Genomic DNA, 19521 nt, shown 5'->3' on the forward strand with positions numbered 1-19521 from the left:
CGCCGAACGATGTGCGCAAGAGGTCTTTGTCACGTGTAGGATAAAAGTATTATGCTCCAGGAGGTGTTTATCAGTCAGGCTAGGAATGATCTGACTCTCTCTCTCTCTCTCTCTCTCTCTGTCACTAAAGCTCATTTTATGCATGATTCTTTGGCGGCGGCACTGACGTGTTACTGTAAAGCTCCATGTGTTGGGTCCGGAGCTCGGGGTCTAGCGGCTAGCGTCCCTGCCTCTAGGTCCCGGTGTCCAGGGTTCGATTACCGACAGGGTTGCGGATATCTCTGCCCGGGGAATGGGTGTTTGTGTTGTCATTTCAGCACCATTCGTGAACTTGACGAAATTGGGCAGTGTAAATACTGGGACGTTGTACGGGCGCTGATAACCGCGCGCCGGCCGATGTGACCGAGCGGCTCTAGGCGCTTCAGTCTGGAACCGCGCGACCGCTACGGTCGCAGGTTCGAATCCTGCCTCGTGCGTGGATGTGTGTGATGTCCCTAGGTTAGTTAGGTTTAAGTAGTTCTAAGTTCTAGGGGACTGATGACCTCAGATGTTAAGTCCCATAGTGCTCAGAGCCATTTGAACCATTTGATAACCACGCAGTTGAGCGCCACACAAACGAAACACGATCATCATCTACGTGTTGGCCATTTTTTTGCATTTGTTTTTGGTTTCAATAAAACCCGTGCCATTTCAGGCCTACATTATGCCTTGAATTAGAACATTTCAAATGTTAACGGACTGTTGGGCACCCTGTGTATTAGTTACGTTCATCTGCATCTACATCTACGTGATTACTCTGTTATTCACAATAAAGTGCCTGGCAGAGGGTTCAACGAACCACCTTCAAGTTGTTTCTCTACCGTTCCACTCTCGAACAGCACGCGGGAAAAACGAGCACTTATATTTTTCTGTGCGAGCCCTGATTTCTCTTATTTTATCGTGATGATCATTTCTCCCTAATGTTTTTGCAATCGGAGGATAAACCTGGTGATTGAAATTTCATGAGAAGATCCCGTCGCAACGAAAAACGCCTTTGTTTTAATGATTTCCACTCCAGCTCACGTATCATGTCTCTGGCACTATCTCCCCCAATTCGCGATAATACAAAACGAGCTGTCATTATTTGAACTTTTTCGATGTCATCCGTCAGTCCCACCTGATGCGCACCTCACTCCGCACAGAAATACTCCAGAATAGTGAGGACAAGCGTGGTGTAAGCAGTGTCTTTAGTAGACCTATTGCACCTTCTAAGTGTTCTGCCAATTATCAATAGAGGGGAAACTAATAATGTTATGCATAATCCTAGGTATAATGTTATGTGCATTTACGCCTTGTGGTAAGTCAGTATTGGAATGAATATGTAATTATTTGTATACTGTATCTATACATTTCAAAACGTGTTGTTAAGTGAATTTGGCTGGTACGCTACAGTCAGATTTCATCTGTTTTTCTAATGCAACTATGTTACGAATAAGGAACCGGGCAAGACCCAGTAACGAGCTTGCCGCACTGAACTACTCGGTGTAACCAAACAAGTGTGCACGGCCGTGGTGTTTTGCAGATCACGCTGATGAGCGCGGGCCGCAAGTACCTGGGCTGCGACAGCCTGGCGGGCAAGGTGTTCGTGACGGCCGGCCTGGGCGGTATGAGCGGCGCGCAGGCCAAGGCCGCCGTCATCGCCGGCTGCGTCGGCGTCATCGCAGAGGTACGGCCGCGGCCGCGGCCGCGCCCGCCGCGCACCTCACGCTCCACGCCCAGCCTGAAGGCGGCGCTTACCGTTACAGAGCTCCTATAAAATTTCTTATCCATCTGGGACCATATAGGGCAATATCCTCACCTCTCAATCATTTTGCCTACATTAATACACGTAAAACTGCACACCCCATCTGCTATGCCAATGGGTATCCCCCCCCCCACCCCCCCCCCCCCGCCACCACCCCCGCCCGCAGTATCTCCCAAATCCTTGAGTACTGTACCCTCTGTCTTGCTTTCTGCATTCGTTTACCTCCTATATAAGAATTCTTAACCTGCTCCCATCACTTCTCCCTCCCTGATTAGAGACGTCGAACACCCCCGTATGTGATATTAGTCCTACAAACTTAAGGTCAACAAGATATTGTTTCTCTCATAATTTCCAATCCCTGTATGCTACCAGTTCTATACCGGCACCTCCCATCAATCCCACACTTATACTAGTTCCATATGCTCTCATAATTTTAACATATACCTCCCAAGATAATGCACCCATACAGACGCCCCCCATCCTCCACCCCCGCCCCTTGAATTCCAGTTTAACCCATTCCATATCCACCTCAACATCAGGGCCCTCGCTTCCCCTCGCACCCTGTCCTATTCCTGTCTCCTCATAATCATGACGTGATCCATTCTAGTTACACACATCGCGAATCCAACGACTCTCTGTCATGAACTTTCCCACATCACACCCATGCCCAAACGCCAATCCTCGTGTTGCATTAAAACCTCACGCCTAAACCACCGCCGCGAGGGGTAGCCACGCGGTCTCAGGCGTCGTGTCACAGTCCGGGAGGCTCTCCCGTCGGAGGTTCGAGTCCTCCCTCGGGCATGGGTGTGTGTGCGTGTGTGTGTGTGTGTGTGTGTGTGTGTGTTGTCCTTAGTTAGATTAAGTAGTGCGTAAGCTTAGGGACCGATGACCTCAGCAGTTTGGTTCCGTAAGACCTTACCACAAATTTTCAATTTTTCCTAAACCACCAGAACCACTCAATTTCTCCGTTCCCAAATTATCACCTCCCAGAACAGGCTATGCCGTTTATAGTGCAGAGAAGTGCTTTGTCAGTTGGTTTGTTTTTTTCATTACTTCTTTAAAATAATAATAATAATAAATACAGTGTGAAATCATTTTAATAATTTTTAAAAGACTGTCAGTATTTTACATGTTTAATATTCGAATCTGGTTTTGTACAAATACTTGTAGCTGAAGAGCGCCATGCTCGTGATGCCTTCCTACCTCGCAGCATTCCATGCCGGGTTTTGCAATTAACGTTAATTTATTATAGTCGTCCGCAGTAGGACAAGTAATGCATTGCCATGGATGACTTCACAAGGCCGGCCGGGCCGGTGTGACCGAGCGGTTCTAGGCGCTTCAGTCTGGAACCGTGCGACCTCGACGGTCGCAGGTTCTAATTCTGCCTTGGGCATGGATGTGTGTGATGTCCTTAGGTTAGTTAGGTTTAAGTAGTTCTAAGTTCTAGGGGACTGGTGACTTCAGATATTAAGACCCACAGTGCTCAGAGCCATTTGACCCATTTAACTTCACAAGAGCACCTCCTATGAACACGTGTTCGTATGTCATAGTCGGAACGTATGCTTTGCAGGACCCATGCTAATAAGACATTTTTGAATTGTTTTGATGCATAGTATCATCAGATGAAATTGTGGATAGTTTTCTTAACACCCTGTATACAGGGTGGTCCACTGACCGCGACCGGGCCAAATATCTCACAAAATAAGCGTCAAACGAGAAAACTACAAACGAACGAAACTTGCCTGGCTTGAAGGCGGAAACCATATGGCGCTATCGTTGGCCTTCTAGATGGCTCTGCCATAGGTCAAACGGATATCAACTGCGTTTTTTTTTAAATTTTTATTACATATTCGTGTAATACGTAAAGAAATATGAATGCTTTAGTTGGGCCACTTTTTTCGCTTTGTGATAGGTGGAGCTGTAACAGTCACAAACATGTGGCTCACAAATTAAGACGAACACTTCGTAACAGGTAAATTTTTTAAAATTAAAATACAGAACGTAGGTACGTTTGGACATTTTATTTCGGTTGTTCCAATGTGGTACATGTACCTTTGTGAACTTATCATTTGTGAGAACGCATGCTGTTACAGCGTGATTACCTGTAAATACCACATTAATGCAATAAATGTTCAAAATAATGTCCGTCAACGTCAATGCATTTGGCAATACGTGTAACGACATTCCTCTAAACAGCGAGTATTTCGCCATCCTTAATGTTCGCACATGCATTGACAATGCGCTGACGCATGTCAGGTGTTGTCGGTGGATCTCGATAGCAAATGTCCTTCAACTTTCCCCACAGAAAGAATTCCGGGGACGTCAGATCCGGTGAACGTGCTTCGACGACCAATCCACCTGCCATGAAATATGCTATTCAATACCGCTTCAACCGCACGCGAGCTATGTGCCGGACATCCATCATGTTGGGAGTACATCGCCATTCTGTCATGCAGTGAAACATCTTGTAGTAACATCGGTAGAACATTACGCAGGAAATCAGCGTACATTGCACCATTTAGATTGCTGTCGATAAAATGGGGGCCAATTATCCTTCCTCCCATAATGCCGCACCATACATTAACCCGCCAAGGTCACTGAAGTTCCACTTGTCGCAGCCATCGTGGATATTCCGTTGCCAAAATAGTGCATATTACGCCAGTTTACGTTACCGCTGTTGGTGAATGGCGCTTCGTCGCTAAATAGAAGGCGCGCAAAAAATCTGTCATCGTCCCGTAATTTCTCTTGTGCCCAGTGGCAGAACTGTATACGATCAAAGTCGTCACCATGCAATTCCTGGTGCATAGAAATATGGTACGGGTGCAATCGATGTTGATGTAGCATTCTCAACACCGACGTTTTTCAGATTACCGTTTCTCGCGCAATTTGTCTGCTACCGATGTGCGGATTAGCCGCGAAAACAGCTAAAACACCTACTTGGGCATCATCATTTGTTGCATGTCGTGGTTGACGTTTCAGATGTGGCTGAACACTTACTGCGTCCTTAAATAACGTAACTATCCGGCGAACGGTCCGGACACTTGAATGATGTCATCCAGGATACCGAACAGCATACATAGCACATGCTCGTTGGGCATTTTGATCACAATAGCCATACATCAACACGATATCGACCTTTTCCGCAATTGGTAAACGGTCCATTTTAACACAGGTAATGTATCACGAAGCAAATACTGTCCGCACTGGTGGAATGTTACGTGATACCACGTACTTATACGTTGGTGACTATTACAGCGCCATCTATCACAAAGCGAAAAAAATGGTCCAACTAAAACATTCATATTTCTTTACGTACTACACGAATATGTAATAAAAAGTGGGGGTTCTATATAAAAAAAACGCAGTTGATATCCGTTTGATCTATGGCAGCTCCATCGAACAGGCCAACCATAGCGCCATCTGGTTTCCCCCTTCAAGCTAGACGAGTTTCGATCTTTGTAGTTTTCTCGTTTGACGCTTATTCCGTGAGATATTTGGCTCAGTCTATGTGTGTGTGTGTGTGTGTGTGTGTGTGTGTGTGTGTGTGTGTGTGCCGGCCGGTGTGGCCGTGCGGTTCTAGGCGCTACAGTCTGGAACCGAGCGACCGCTACGGTAGCAGGTTCGAATCCTGCCTCGGGCATGGATGTGTGTGATGTCCTTAGGTTAGTTAGGTTTAATTAGTTCTAAGTTCTAGGCGACTGATGACCTCAGAAGTTAAGTCGCATAATGCTCAGAGCCATTTGTGTGTGTGTGTGTGTGTGTGTGTGTGTGTGTGTGTGTGTGTGTGTGTGGTATTTGTAGGTTATAAAACAGAAACAGTTCACGTCTCGTTTTTTATGTAATAAGTGATTACTTAAGAACTGCCATGTTTGTAAATGCCCACCACATCACCGTGAACGCAGTTGCCCAGTTAGTTGTCATATCAAAGCTGACTGGCCAACTTATGTATAAGATATGGTATACCAGCCAAGTAAGAACAGTGGCCGTGAAAGAATCCTAAACGACAGCGACTGCAGATAACTGTCACGCCTTGTCGATGGCAGTCGCTTTGCCGGCCGCGGTGGTCTAGCGGTTCTAGGCTCTGAGTCCGGAACCGCGCGACTGCTACGGTCGCAGGTTCGAATCCTGCCTCGGGCATGGATGTGTGTGATGTCCTTAGGTTAGTTAGGTTTAAGTAGTTCTAAGTTCTAGGGGACTGATGACCACAGATGTTAAGTCCCATAGTTCTCAGAGCCATTTGAACCATTTGCAGTCGCTTTCAATTTCGACAGGAGTTGCTGCTGTCTATGAACGCAGGTCCAGCTCAACTAGTAGAAAGCGTCGGAAGCTCGTTAAGACCGTCAGAGGATGGTTCGACAGTCTGCAAGAGATTAGCAGAAGACAGCATCGATTTGGAGAACGACTTGTAGAGGATTAATGAATAGTGCAGGCACTCGCGGTTGCCCCTGGACGTAAATAAATGTAATATATTGCGCATTCATAGTAAAAGAAATCTATTACTGTGCACCTGCAATATTGATGGGAAACTGCTGGAAACAGTATATGCCGCAAAATATCTATGAGTAACAATGTAACAATCCAGAATGACCTTGAATGTACGAGGTGCATTCAAGTTCTAGGGCCTCCGATTTTTTTTCTAATTAACTACTCACTCGAAATCGATGAAACTGGCGTTACTTCTCGACGTAATCGCCCTGCAGACGTACACATTTTTCACAACGCTGACGCCATGATTCCATGGCGGCTTCTTTAGGAGTCTGTTTTGACCACTGGAAAATCGCTGAGGCAATAGCAGCACGGCTGGTGAATGTGCGGCCACGGAGAGTGTCTTTCATTGTTGGAAAAAGCCAAAAGTCATTAGGAGCCAGGTCAGGTGAGTAGGGAGCATGAGGAATCACTTCAAAGTTGTTATCACGAAGAAACTGTTGCGTAACGTTAGCTCAATGTGCGGATGCGTTGTCTTGGTGAAACAGCACACACGCAGCCCTTCCCAGACGCTTTTGTTGCAGTGCAGGAAGGAATTTGTTCTTCAAAACATTTTCGTAGGATGCACCTGTTACCGTAGTGTCCTTTGGAACGCAGTGGGTAAGGATTACGCCCTCGCTGTCCCAGAACATGGACACATAATTTTTACAGCACTGGCGGTTACCCGAAATTTTTTTGGTGGCGGTGAATCTGTGTGCTTCCATTGAGCTGACTGGCGCTTTGTTTCTGGATTGAAAAATGGCATCCACGTCTCATCCATTGTCACAACCGACGAAAAGAAAGTCCCATTCATGCTGTCGTTGAGCATCAACATTGCTTGGCAACATGCCACACGGGCAGCCATGTGGTCGTCCGTCAGCATTCGTGGCACCCACCTGGATGACACTTTTTGCATTTTCAGGTCGTCATGCAGGATTGTGTGCACAGAACCCACAGAAATGCCAACTCTGGAGGCGATCTGTTCAACAGTCATTCGGCGATCCCCCAAAACAATTCTCTCCACTTTCTCGATCATGTCGTCAGACCGGCTTGTGCGAGCCCGATGTTGTTTTGGTTTGTTGTCACACGATGTTCTGCCTTCATTAAACTGTTGCACCCACGAACGCACTTTCGACACATTCATAACTCCATCACCACATGTCTCCTTCAACTGTCGATGAATTTCAATTGGTTTCACACAACACAAATTCAGAAATTGAATGATTGCACGCTGCTCAAGTAAGGAAAACGTCGCCATTTTAAGTATTTAAAACAGTTCTCATTCTCGCCGCTGGCGGTAAGATTCCATCTGCCGTACAGTGCTGCCAGCTCTGGGAGGTATTGACAATGAACGCGGCCTCATTTAAACACAATGCGCATGTTTCTATCTCTTTCCAGTCCGGAGAAAAAAAATCGGAGGCCTTAGAACTTGAATGCACCTCGTAATGACCTCATAAACCAAATAGTAGGAACGACAGATATCAGACTGAGATTCTTCGGAAGAATCTTAAGGAAATGTTCCTAGTCTACGAAGGAAGGTGCTTATTCGACTGATTCTTGAGTATTGTTCAATAATCAGGGATCCTCACCAGGTACGACTGATATAAGCCATAGAGAAGATCCAAAGAAGAGCGGTGTGTTTCGTCACGGGATCGTTTAGTCGGCACGAGAGCGTAACAGAGATGCTTAACAAACTCCAGTGGCAGACGCTACAAGAGAGGCGTTGTGCTTCACGGAGAGGTCTACTCCTGAATTTCGAAAGAGCCCTTTCCGGGAAGAGTCGGACAACATATTACCTTTCCCACATACATCTCGCGAAATGACCACACAGGAAAATTCGAGAAGTTAGAGCTAATACATAGGATACCGACAATCAATCTTCCCAAGCGTCATTCGCAACTGGAACAGAGAATGGGGGATCAGTTAGTGATACCAGAAGGACTCTTCGGCGCACACTGTTATGTGTCTCGCGGAGTATGGTGTAGATGCATAATGCTGCACGTCTTCAGTAGGACGAACACCACAAAAACTGAACAATAACTGACTGGAGACGTGTAGTGTTGCGTGACGTAGCGGCTCCGACAGACCAACGAAGCGTTTAAGCTGCAAAGGGCAAAGGATATAGTCGGGGACGGAGGTGGTTATGTGATGATGTTTTGGGAGTGTTTTCTCGTAGAGTTACTTTATCATAAACATGAACCAGGATGTCTTCTTTTTCCGCATTCTCTGTAACAGACTGATATACTTTCTTCTACAACATTCCTGATGAATAGGCTGTGGACACTCGTCATCCGCATTCACAGTGTACGTTCCTGTTTGAATCACCCAATCTTAAATCCATAGAATTTGTCCGGGATTGTTTTGAACAGCGGGGGAAACATAGCTGAAAGCACCCCCGAAGTTTGTTAACTCTGTCAGGTATAATCACTAACGAATGGCCTCATCTCTATTTGGTAAACCTGAAGAATCTTATGGACACTCTTCGTCGCCGAATTGCCATTACAGAGGTCTCCGACATAAAAATTGTTTCAAATTTATTAAGTGATTTTTATAGTGTTTTAAACGCTGATTTCGGGGAAAATAGTGAAATATTTCCATCACTGGTGGCCGAGCGGTTCTAGGCGCTACAGTCTGGAACCGCGCGACCGCTACGGTCACAGGTTCGAATCCTGCCTTGGGCATGGATGTGCGTGATGTCCTTAGGTTAGTTAGGTTTAAGTAGTTCTACGTTCTAGGGGACTGATGACCTCAGATGTTAAGTCCCATAGTGCTCAGAGCCATTTGAACCATTTTTATTTCCATCACGTACAGTTATTTCACAAACTGCTTGTCTAGTTTTAGCTTTCTTCGATATTGCAGCACTCTAGTGAGTTTGAATTTTGGTTTTTAGTATCTCCATAAATTGTTATTTAGCCGTTTTTATACTATATATACGTAAACTAAAGAGTAATTAGGAGAAACCAGCAATATTTTCATGTCAGTGTCTTTCTGTCGCGCTGCCTCTCACCCCGCTATCACCAGGCAGTGAGCTTCAGCTATTGTCCTTCCGTTCACAGTACCTCTTCGCTCTGTGCTGTTCACGTGTTGTTGTTACTAGTGCTTTAAAGTAGTGACTGTATTCTTGTCTTGTGAAGTTGTTTTATGGACAATGGATATGGGCTACCAGGGGACGTATAAACTCGCCAGATTGCTTCTGCTACATTTGTGGTAACTATACCGTTAAAAAGCAACGAAGAAACATTTCTGATTTTGTTGAAAAAGTATATTTCGCCTATTTTGGTATAAAGTTAGGCGATCAAGTAAGCCTTGGGCCCCGTACAAAGTTTGTTCAGTGTGTGTTGAAGAACTGGGGCAATGGTTTCAACGTAAAAAGCAGTCCTTACGTTTTGGAATACCAGTGGTTTGGAGGGAGCCCAAAAACCATAGTGATGACTGCTATTTTTGTTCTTGCAACGTACGAGGTTTCAATTGAAAAACAATAAGGATATTTCTTACCCTAACATTAAATCAGTCATCCGCCCTGTTCCTCATGGACCTGAAGTACCAATACCCTCTCCTCCAGATCCTTTGCATGATACAGATGATCACGAGCCAATGGCTCAGCAAGGTGATAACGAAGAAGACAGAGATTGCTACGATCCTGGCGCAACCGATCCTATTCCACTCTCACAATCTGAACTGGTCGATATAATTAGAGACCTAGGCCTTTCTAAAGACTCGGCAAAGGTTTTACGATCTAGATTGAAAGATAAACATATATTGGCTCCGAGTATATCCTTTTCTTGGTATCGATCGAAGGAAAAGGAGTTTGTATCTTTCTTCTCTCAAGAAGGTGACCTGGTGTTTTGCATTAATGTTCCTGGACTTACGACACGTTTCAAAGTAGAATACGCTCCTGATGAGTGGAGACTTATTATTGATTCTTCAAAATGAAGCCTTAAAGCAGTACTTCTACACAATGTCAATAAGTATCCTTCTATACCAGTTGTACACTCGGTTCACTTAAAAGAATGTTACGAAAGCCTCGAAATGGTTTTAAGCAAACTCTGCCATTCAGACCACAAGTGGACACTATGTGGTGGTTTAAAAGTTATTTCAATGCTGCTTGGTCAACAAAGTGGCTATACGAAGTTCCCTTGCTTTCTCTGTGAATGGGACACTAGAGACAGAAAACAACACTATATAAAAAAAGCTTGGCCCTTGAGAAAAACCTTACTGGCAGCCGTTAAAAATGTTGAGAGGGAAAGCCTTGTGGATCCCAAAAACGTGTTACTTCCACCACTTCACATTAAGTTGAGGCTGATGAAACAATTTGTTAAGGCATTGCCAAAAGAAGGGGAGTGTTTCAGATATCTTTGTGGGCAGTTTCCTGGTTTATCCGAGGCAAAGGTAAAGGAAAGAATCTTTGTCGGACCAGACATTAGAAAACTAATGACAGATCCCAACTTTGTGGACATAATGGAAACAAAACAAAAAGCAGCATGGCCATGTTTTAACAATCGTCGCAGACGTGATCGACAACTTTAAGAAGCTAGGCTGTAACATGAGCATTAAAATTCATTTTCTCCACTCACATCTTGACCACTTCCCTGCAAACCTTGGTGATGTAAGTCAGGAGCAGGACGAAAGATTCCACCAAGACATCAAAGAAATGGAAATAAGATATCAAGGAAGATGGAACGTCAACATGATAGCGGGATACTGCTGGATGATAAAAAGAGATGATCCCCAACGAGTCCACAGCCGGAAAAGCAATGAAAGAAGCTTCGACAGAAATCGAAAGCGTTATTATAAGGACTTATGAGCTTAAAGAGAAATGGAAGTGTACTGGAAATGTAGTTTAAAACATGATTTATAAATTAAATAAAATTTTGTAACGTTGGAAAAAATGTGATACATTGCTTAAATTTTGTTATTATACCCAAAAATACTCCCTTTTTTGTGAGAAAACCTGACGCGATAGAAAAAAAATGGATTGCAATTTTTGAAATCAACGCTGAAAAGTACATCAAAGTCAGTTATCAAATGTCAAACAACTTTCAAAAAATAATTTTTTGCAGACCTGTCTTATCAATGCTAGAAGCTGTGCTTCTCAGTTTTAGGGTGATGTGTCCTGGAGATGGCTAATTTAATGACCGATGTGTTTCTGTCCGACCCAGAACCTCTCTTCTCAGTCGGATTAGATTAAGCCTCTCCTTTTTCCATCAACACCCGATTCGGCCGGGTGGCTCTTAAGCGGCGGAGTACTCGAGCGGCCGTAAGCCACGCCTGTCTGCGCTGTCACCTGCCCTCGCGCGGTGGCCCGTGAAAGCAGCCTTGTTGCTGTGAGCCGCTTAGACAATAACAGGCTGTATCTTGTCTCCTACAATCTTCTGTTTTCCAGTTCCTCTCGCTATATAGGTACACCGCTGAGAAACACTGGTCACGGTGACTGCGCCGTCTCGGCAACACAGTCACTGGTACGGTACGTCTGTATCTCTGAAAAATAAATGTAGAGCAACGTGGGACAAACAATAAAATGAAAAGAGAATATAGAGTAACATCAGACAGAGACTGATTTAGAAACATGTGAAAACGTGGACGGCTGCTTGGTTCAGCCCGTCAGAAGCGGAGCACAAAATTAAATTCTAGATTAATTATACGCCGGTGCTTCTGAGTACGTAGTACAAGGCTGCGCTTACGAACGGGAAATTCAGATATGTAACAGTTGTGATACTAAATGTAACATTCTGTCACTAAATGTAACTGGATTTTCTCTTTTGATGCTGTCAATTGTCAGGATGAGCATTCTAAAGCATTCTGTCAGGGTGAAAATATTAAATAAATTAACTTTTCTCTCTTAACAACATGTGGGCAGGGTGGGTTCTTCCTTGGCTCGGGTATGAGGTAGAATGAAACAGCATTTTTACATAAGATAACTTTTATTGAAAGTTTCGTACAACTGTATCTTACTGGATGTTCTGGTTCGGAGAACGGCAGCTGTGTCGTTTGCGTAGCCTTCTGCTGCGGCAGCGGCGGCGGCGGCGTCTGATTACGCGTAGCGGTGTGTATCTCGTGTCGCCGTCTCGCCCAGCAGACTGGAGACGCGCAACGCGAGGTGGCCCGTTTAATTATTGCGAGCGAAGTCGTGCATCGGATGGTGATACCTTGGATGTGGCGTCCCAGTGTTTCTCTTCTCTAAGCGGCCGCGTGTGTTGTGCGTCGGCCGCCAGTGGTGCGGCGGGGAAAGGCCAGTGTCCCGGACTCGAACCACGGACTCCCGCTTGCCAGTCTTCGGCTGTCAGGTCTTCATCCCAGCTCACAGGTGACTGCTGATGTGATGCCGTCTCCTTCCCGTCCCCACGAGTCACCCGGGCACGTAAAAATCAGACTTCAAATACCTTTTAACTTCTGTCTTATGGCGCCGCGGCTGCTGCTTGCTATTCCATTACAGCGGCGGACTTGGTGCGTCTGTGCATGATGCAGTCTCTTCTTGCATGACGGTCTTCAGCACCGAAACTGACTGAAAACCACTGCTACTCTTCTCTTCTTCCTTCGTCTTCTTCGGCTCTCGTCTCCGTCTCTCGGGCCCACTCCGTCTCACGTATTTATTCACTTCAGTTCACTGGAGGTGAACGACTTCACGGTCATTGCCTCGTCTGTCACGTTGAAAAGCTTCTCGAAGAATCTTCTTAACGTCGGTCATTGGCTCTTGGAATGTAGGCGAGGGCCTTTGCTCACATGCGACAACTGAGAAACACGTGAGCCGGTCGGGCGATGCCCTGACGGCTGAATCGACAGCGTCCGCTTATGTGGAACTTGCTGACTTCACGGTCATTGTCTCTTCTGTTCTGCTGTTTTGCCAGTATGTAACTCTCTAAACTAAACCAAGTTTTTCATTTATATTCTAATTTCTACTTCACCTTGATTTCACTAATTTATTTACTTAAGTACCACTCAACAGATATGATGATAAGCCTGCTCTACCAATAGTTCATAGAGTACGATATCTCCGAAGTGGCTTCGTTATTTAGTAGCAATTAAACAGTGGAGCGGATGTAGAACGTGCTTTCACTGTGAAAAAAGGATTTCAATCAGGACAGTCGTATGTTTGCTGCAAAAATGGTAATTCTGGAGCCGTTAATGTTGTGTCCTGTGAGCTCATGCTACGAGCACCTGTGCGAGTAACTTCTAAGAGTCGAGTTCACTTTTACAAGACAGGTTCCGTGCCATGTAGTCATGGAGTCATCAAACGCTTGGTATGGTAGCTATTTACTATAATAGCATGTGCTCATCATTGTCATCCGCAAGACACAAATGAATTCTTGACATACTTCGCTGAGGAAGCAAGAGGAACCAAACATCAGACTCTTATTACATCCCAAGAAAGCGCAAAGGTGGTTCGCAATGTTTTGGATAACACTTACTATTAGCACAATCAAACATATACAGTCACGACACTCTGGTGCAAAAGTTGTTAACGTTTGACACCTGCAGAGATACTAACGCTTCAAGCAGTGATAGCTGACAGACACATGAGCTGTTAGGAAAATGTTCGTTTTTAATTATTTTCTACTTAATTAATGAAACATTTGTTATACGTATGCGTTCTGTGCGCTAGTAAATTACCAAAAGAGATGAATTATCGTATAATACGTGTAAAAAGAGCCAAATCACACTACCTCAATGACATAAGCCACAACTTATTCATGAATAAATTCCTTCGAATATGTGTATATTAGCAGTTTACCCCGCTGAAAGCAAGAAAATATAAACACTTACTTCAAGCACACATTTCTGGACAGTTAAGTATTTTCATGTATTCTGATTATTCGCCCATTCTTAGACTTCACTCGACTTTCTAATACGTGAATATTTCTGTAAATGTAACTACTTTTGAAACTTCCTGGCAGATTAAAACTGTGTGCCTGACCGTGACTCGAACTCGGGACCATTGCCTTTCGCGGGCTAGTGCTCTACCACTTTTTTTTTTTTTTTTAAATTCTTTGTTGATATCATTTTGTTCTATTTTGTTCGTTGTATATGTTGGCTGCAGACGTCTCATGACACCCGTTCAGGTTGTTCGTTGATCCGTTCACTCAGTTTTTTTATTACAGAGGGTAGCTAACCATCTGACCGAACACGCTGGGCTACCGTACCGGCATCACTGAGCTACCCAAGCACGACTCACGCCCCGTCCTCACAGCTTTACTTCTGCCAGTATCTCGTCTCCTACCTTCCAAACTTTACAGAAGCTCTCCTGCGAACCCTGCAGAACTAGCACTCCTGAAAGAAAGGATACAGTGGGGACATGGCTTAGCCACAGCCTGGGGGATGCTTCCAGAATGAGATTTTCACTCTGCAGCGGAGTGTGCGCTGATATGAAACTTCCTGGCAGATTAAAACTGTGTGCCGGACCGAGGCTCGAACTCGGGACCATTGCCTTTCGCGGGCAAGTTCGAGTCTCGGTCCGGCACACAGTTTTAATCTGCCAGGAAGTTTCATATCAGCGCACACTCCTCTGCAGAGTGAAAATCTCATTCTGGTAACTACTTTTGCTCCAAAAGAGAATATGTTGAAGATTTTTAGCGTATGTGGCTCAAATTTAGCAACAACTGAGGAATTGGGTTCTTTTGTGTTGCGAAACGGTTTTATTGCTTTTGATTTTGATGTTTTATTATCACGTCTGTGTGGTTTTCCCTCAAGTAACAAATGTGGTTGCGTATTTGGTACGTTAAATAATGTAGGTATTACATTCCATATAGGTTTCCTACGCTCCACATTCACTGATTTGGCTGAAAGTGTAGCGAACAAAACTCCGATTTTCTGGGTAGATATACGACGTCTTCCTGCAAGAGGTCAGGTCTTCTGGGGTTCACTTGATTTTTTTTACTAAAGGAAAAAGACATTATTCAATAAATATCTGTACTTTACAAGAGAATCGTGGATAAATGATCATGTTCTGTACCGTTACGTACCTCCCAAGATACTTAAGAAATTACAGAATGACAAATGTGGTGTAATTTTTCAGTTATTGTCGATTTTTATAGCACTACATATACTCCCTTTTGTAAAAATTATGTTACAAATCAATATAAACGTTAGTACTAGCACTCATCCGATATCATATTGAGAAGTGACAATTCCTCACATGCTGTCCGCTTAGTGCGCTGCTATCGCTGTAACAAAACCGAGATGGAGCGTAACGTCTTCATTTTTCAGCAATCGTCGCCGTGGGTTATCATCAGCGTATGAAGCCCAGGATCCGGTGTAGTTCTGATTTCCATCTTGAACGACACGTTGGTTGAGCAAACGTATCTTACCATCCTCAGTCTGTCAAATCCTTCATCACTGCCATGGCTTGGACACCGCCTGAGTACAGCATTTACTCGCCTAAGGACGTTCTCCACTCTGTGTACACGGAGAAGATCAGTGTCTTTCCTGACAGCACGCGAGGAAATTATTCCTATGTTGCTCATCGAATGAGCTCAGTTTAGTAATGTGAACGAAAAAATGGTTCAAATGGCTCTGAGAACTATGGGACTTAACATCTGAGGTCATCAGTACCCTAGAACTTAGAACTACTTAAACCTAACTAACCTAAGGACATCACACACATCCATGCCCCAGGCAGGATTCGAAACTGCGGCCGTAGCGGTCGCGCGGTTCCAGACTGAAGCGTCTGGAACCGCTCGGCCACACTGGCCGGCTGAACGAAAAAAACAGTGGATGGAACCTTTCGACGTTGCATATGGCATCGTGTAATTTTAGCTTGTTCCGGTCCTACGAGAGACATTCAGTCACTGCAAACGACCAAACGTCGATGCCTCCCTGTAAAAGACTTGCAACCCCTCTTGTTTTCATGTCTTCACTTCGTTTCTCCACCCTACTATAGGACCCCAAACCCTCAAATTCTCATCCGTGTTCGCGTGGTTTATGTGTTCAGCTATTTCATTACACGCACTCCGTGCTCATTGTACTACTCTCAACAGAGGTTAAATCCTTTTTTTTTTACGTCTGTGGAGTTAGGGTTAGTTTTATTACTAAAAGCACCACTTTTCTCTACTGTCACCCCCTTTCCTGTCTCTTATGTATCTCTTGTGCAGCCATTCTTATTTAAATGCACTCTGTGATCATATCGTCTCTAACCAACTTCTATCGTTGACTGGTAATCTGATTTTTTAAATTATTGTATTTCTTTTTTATCGATAAAGTTCATTGTTTTCTGGACCACCAATAGCATTTCTCTCCTTTTTTCCCACTTTACCTGTCATGTTCTGCCCATCTTTATTCATTTCCTTCTTTATTAGATTTTACTCTTTTTTTACTGCGATTTTTGGTTAAGCCACGCGTCAGCATCGTCGTCTAATTGTATTCTACATTTTTCAGTATTCCACTTCCTCTTCTGTATCTCTTATCCATTCTTTCGAATTTTACTCTAATGTATATCACTACTGCAGCATGAACTTATGTCTGTATATAGGTATGCGTTATCCTCCAGATTATTTCCCAATGTTTTTGAAAAACATCATGTTTACGCCAGTAACTGTTAAACTTTCTATTTCCACTATCGCAATTTCGGCCTTAGGCCATTATCAAGTGCAGATTTTTGGCTTTAAGCCATGTCAACTTTATACACGCTGACGCAATGCATATGTCGTTGTCGTTTGCTGTTATATACATATAAATGACAAAGTCATATAAATGTGTCAGCGTGTATAAAGTTGGCATGGCTTAAAGCAAAAACATTTGTTCTTGATAACGGTCTAAGGCCGAAATTGCAATAGTGGAAATAAAAAGTTTAACAGTTACTGGCGAAAACACAATGTCTTTCAAAAAATTTTACGTGACTGTGGATCCTAGTTTTGAAAAGTTAAATTCCCAATGTGCTTGCTTATTATCATGTTATCCAAGTGACATTTCCACTTCAACTCACTCTTTCCCAGTCACACATCCTGTTCTCGTGGTTTTAGAAAAGTCTGTGGTCTACTTGCAATGTTAAGCTGAAAGCTATCACAAAATTGTAAAATGCTCTCTCCCTCTTTCGCCAGCTTAAATTCTCTAGTAAATGTGTTTTTCTTTCTCGACTGTGCTGTAGCATTTCAGTCATGCAAGAAAGAGAAATTTTTGTCAACTTCGCAATACTTTTTAAACGCTTCGATTTCTTCATGCGTTATATCTATTTCTATACCATTACATTACTACATGGGTTTGGAAACATGTTTTCTAGTACTTTGCGTAGGTCTAGATTCACAATTTTATCAATTCTGAAATATTTCATTAACACTTCCGCTTCTCCCTACGTTATTTCTTTATCATTATGTTGCTACATGGGTATGGAAACCTGAATCGGGCGCTTTGCGTAGGTTTCGGTTCACGGAGGAGAAGAAACGTATTCCGATTGTCACCTTCGTACCCGTCATAATGTCGAGACACTACTCACATATAAACCAAACGGTGTAGTTACTATTACGTTATAGTGGCTGGCTAGGTCCTCGTTCCATTCCATCTTTGACTTCATATTTTCCATTTTGCCCTTCAGACTTTCAAAAATCCATTTTCTGATTTGTAGTTCTTTGGTCTTGTTCTCCTCCATCTCGTATTAATAATCAGAGTATTACCATACAATTTAACGCAATAATCAGTATTTGTACAATCATGATTTTGTTAACAGATGACCAGAAAAAAATAGGTGACGATGAATAAGTCTTACAAAGAGAGGCGCATGAACCGCACACCTGAATCTTAGTATTTTGACCGACAATACTAAGTCGTGTTTAGAGAACTAGACTGTATTAACTGTACAGTAGTACATATAAGGCGTGCCCAAGTGAAAAGGACACCACAGTAATCCAGAATGAGATTTTCACTCTGCAGCGGAGTGTGCGCTGATATGAAACTTCCTGGCAGATTAAAACTGTGTGCCCGACCGAGACTCGAAATCGGGACCTTTGCCTTTCGCGGGCAAGAGCTCTACCATCTGAGCTACCAAAGCACGACTCACGCCCGGTCTCACAGCTTTAGAGGTAGAGCACTTGCCCGCGAAAGGCAAAGGTCCCGAGTTCGAGTCTCGGTCGGGCAAACAGTTTTAATCTGCCAGGAAGTTTCGACACCACAGTAATATTTAAGAAATTTTATTAATTGTATTATAGTTCATATGGAACAGCACAACTGTACATAACTGCCATTGATATTTATAGGTTCCAGCGCGTAGGAAGGGACTGGATGGCTTCAGTGTAGAAACTCCTGCGTTGCTGACAGATCCGTTCACCACGGTGGCTTACACTTCCTTGTTACCGGTGAACCTCTGACCTTTCAGAGGTTGCTTTAAGGGTCGAAGATATGCGAGTCGCATGAGGAGCTATCAGGGCTGCAAGGAGGATGTTCCACAACTTCCCATCGAAATTTCTGAAGGAGCTCGAGGGTTTTCTCAGTCACACATCCTCACTCATAAAGCTGACACCTCTGGAGCATCGTGAACAGTGCGTGCGAGACACTGCTCTCCATACACCTTTATCTTGCGGTAAATCTGTAAAGTATACTCCCATTCCGTGCGAAAAATCGAATAACTGCTCTCTCTGCTGATCTGGAGGAATTCATCATGTAGCGAACTGCGAAAAAAACTCGCCATAAATACGGAAATTGTTGGGAAGCCGTTAACTCTGCTTGTGCAACTGGGAATATCACAACACCATCTCTCGGGATTACATACTAGTCCGTTGTAGCGGAGACTTCCTTTTCAATCGGGCATGCCTTAGATGGGGTGATAATTATTGAAGCCGATAAACTCCGGAAGGCTGCACGGGACCCCCAAAACAAATATTTTTGCCTAATGTCATATTTTCCTGTGAGAATTTTTTAAACCAGTCGAGGTATTTTTTTTTGACTGAAAATTAATTAAACTAACAAACTCTGGGAGGTCGCATGGGACAATGAAAACACTTTTTCTAATGTTTTATACTGTGAGGACAAAACGTAACACAAATAAGTTAATTCCTTATAACCAAGAGACCCGTGGTCTAGGGGTAGCGTCTTTGATTCATAATCAAAACGACTTCGGCCTCGGGTTCGATCCCCGCCACTGCCTAAATATTGATAAATAATCAACATTGGCGGCCGAAGACTTCCGGCATAAGAAGTCAGCCTCATTCTGCCAACGGCCTTGTCAAAGAGGGCGGAGGAGCGGATAGAGGTTCAGGAGACTCTCTTGTCCTAGGGGTGGGAAATTTCCCCTAAACGCGGAAGAATCAGCAATGATCAATGACATGAGGATGCAGAAGGCAATGGAAATCACT

General features: G+C 44.0%; 1 protein-coding gene across 1 annotated transcript in view; it reads left to right on the forward strand.

The window, feature by feature from the left end:
* The window catches only part of LOC124616326 (urocanate hydratase-like), a 424523-nt gene that overhangs the window by 107119 nt on the left and 297883 nt on the right, over positions 1–19521 (forward strand). The window contains exon 6 of the mRNA XM_047144631.1: positions 1562–1705. Within this exon, the coding sequence (XP_047000587.1) occupies positions 1562–1705 (144 nt within the window). The remainder of the gene's footprint in view (positions 1–1561; positions 1706–19521) is intronic.

This window comes from Schistocerca americana, chromosome 5 (assembly GCF_021461395.2).
Source record: "Schistocerca americana isolate TAMUIC-IGC-003095 chromosome 5, iqSchAmer2.1, whole genome shotgun sequence".
NCBI lineage: Eukaryota > Metazoa > Arthropoda > Insecta > Orthoptera > Acrididae > Schistocerca > Schistocerca americana.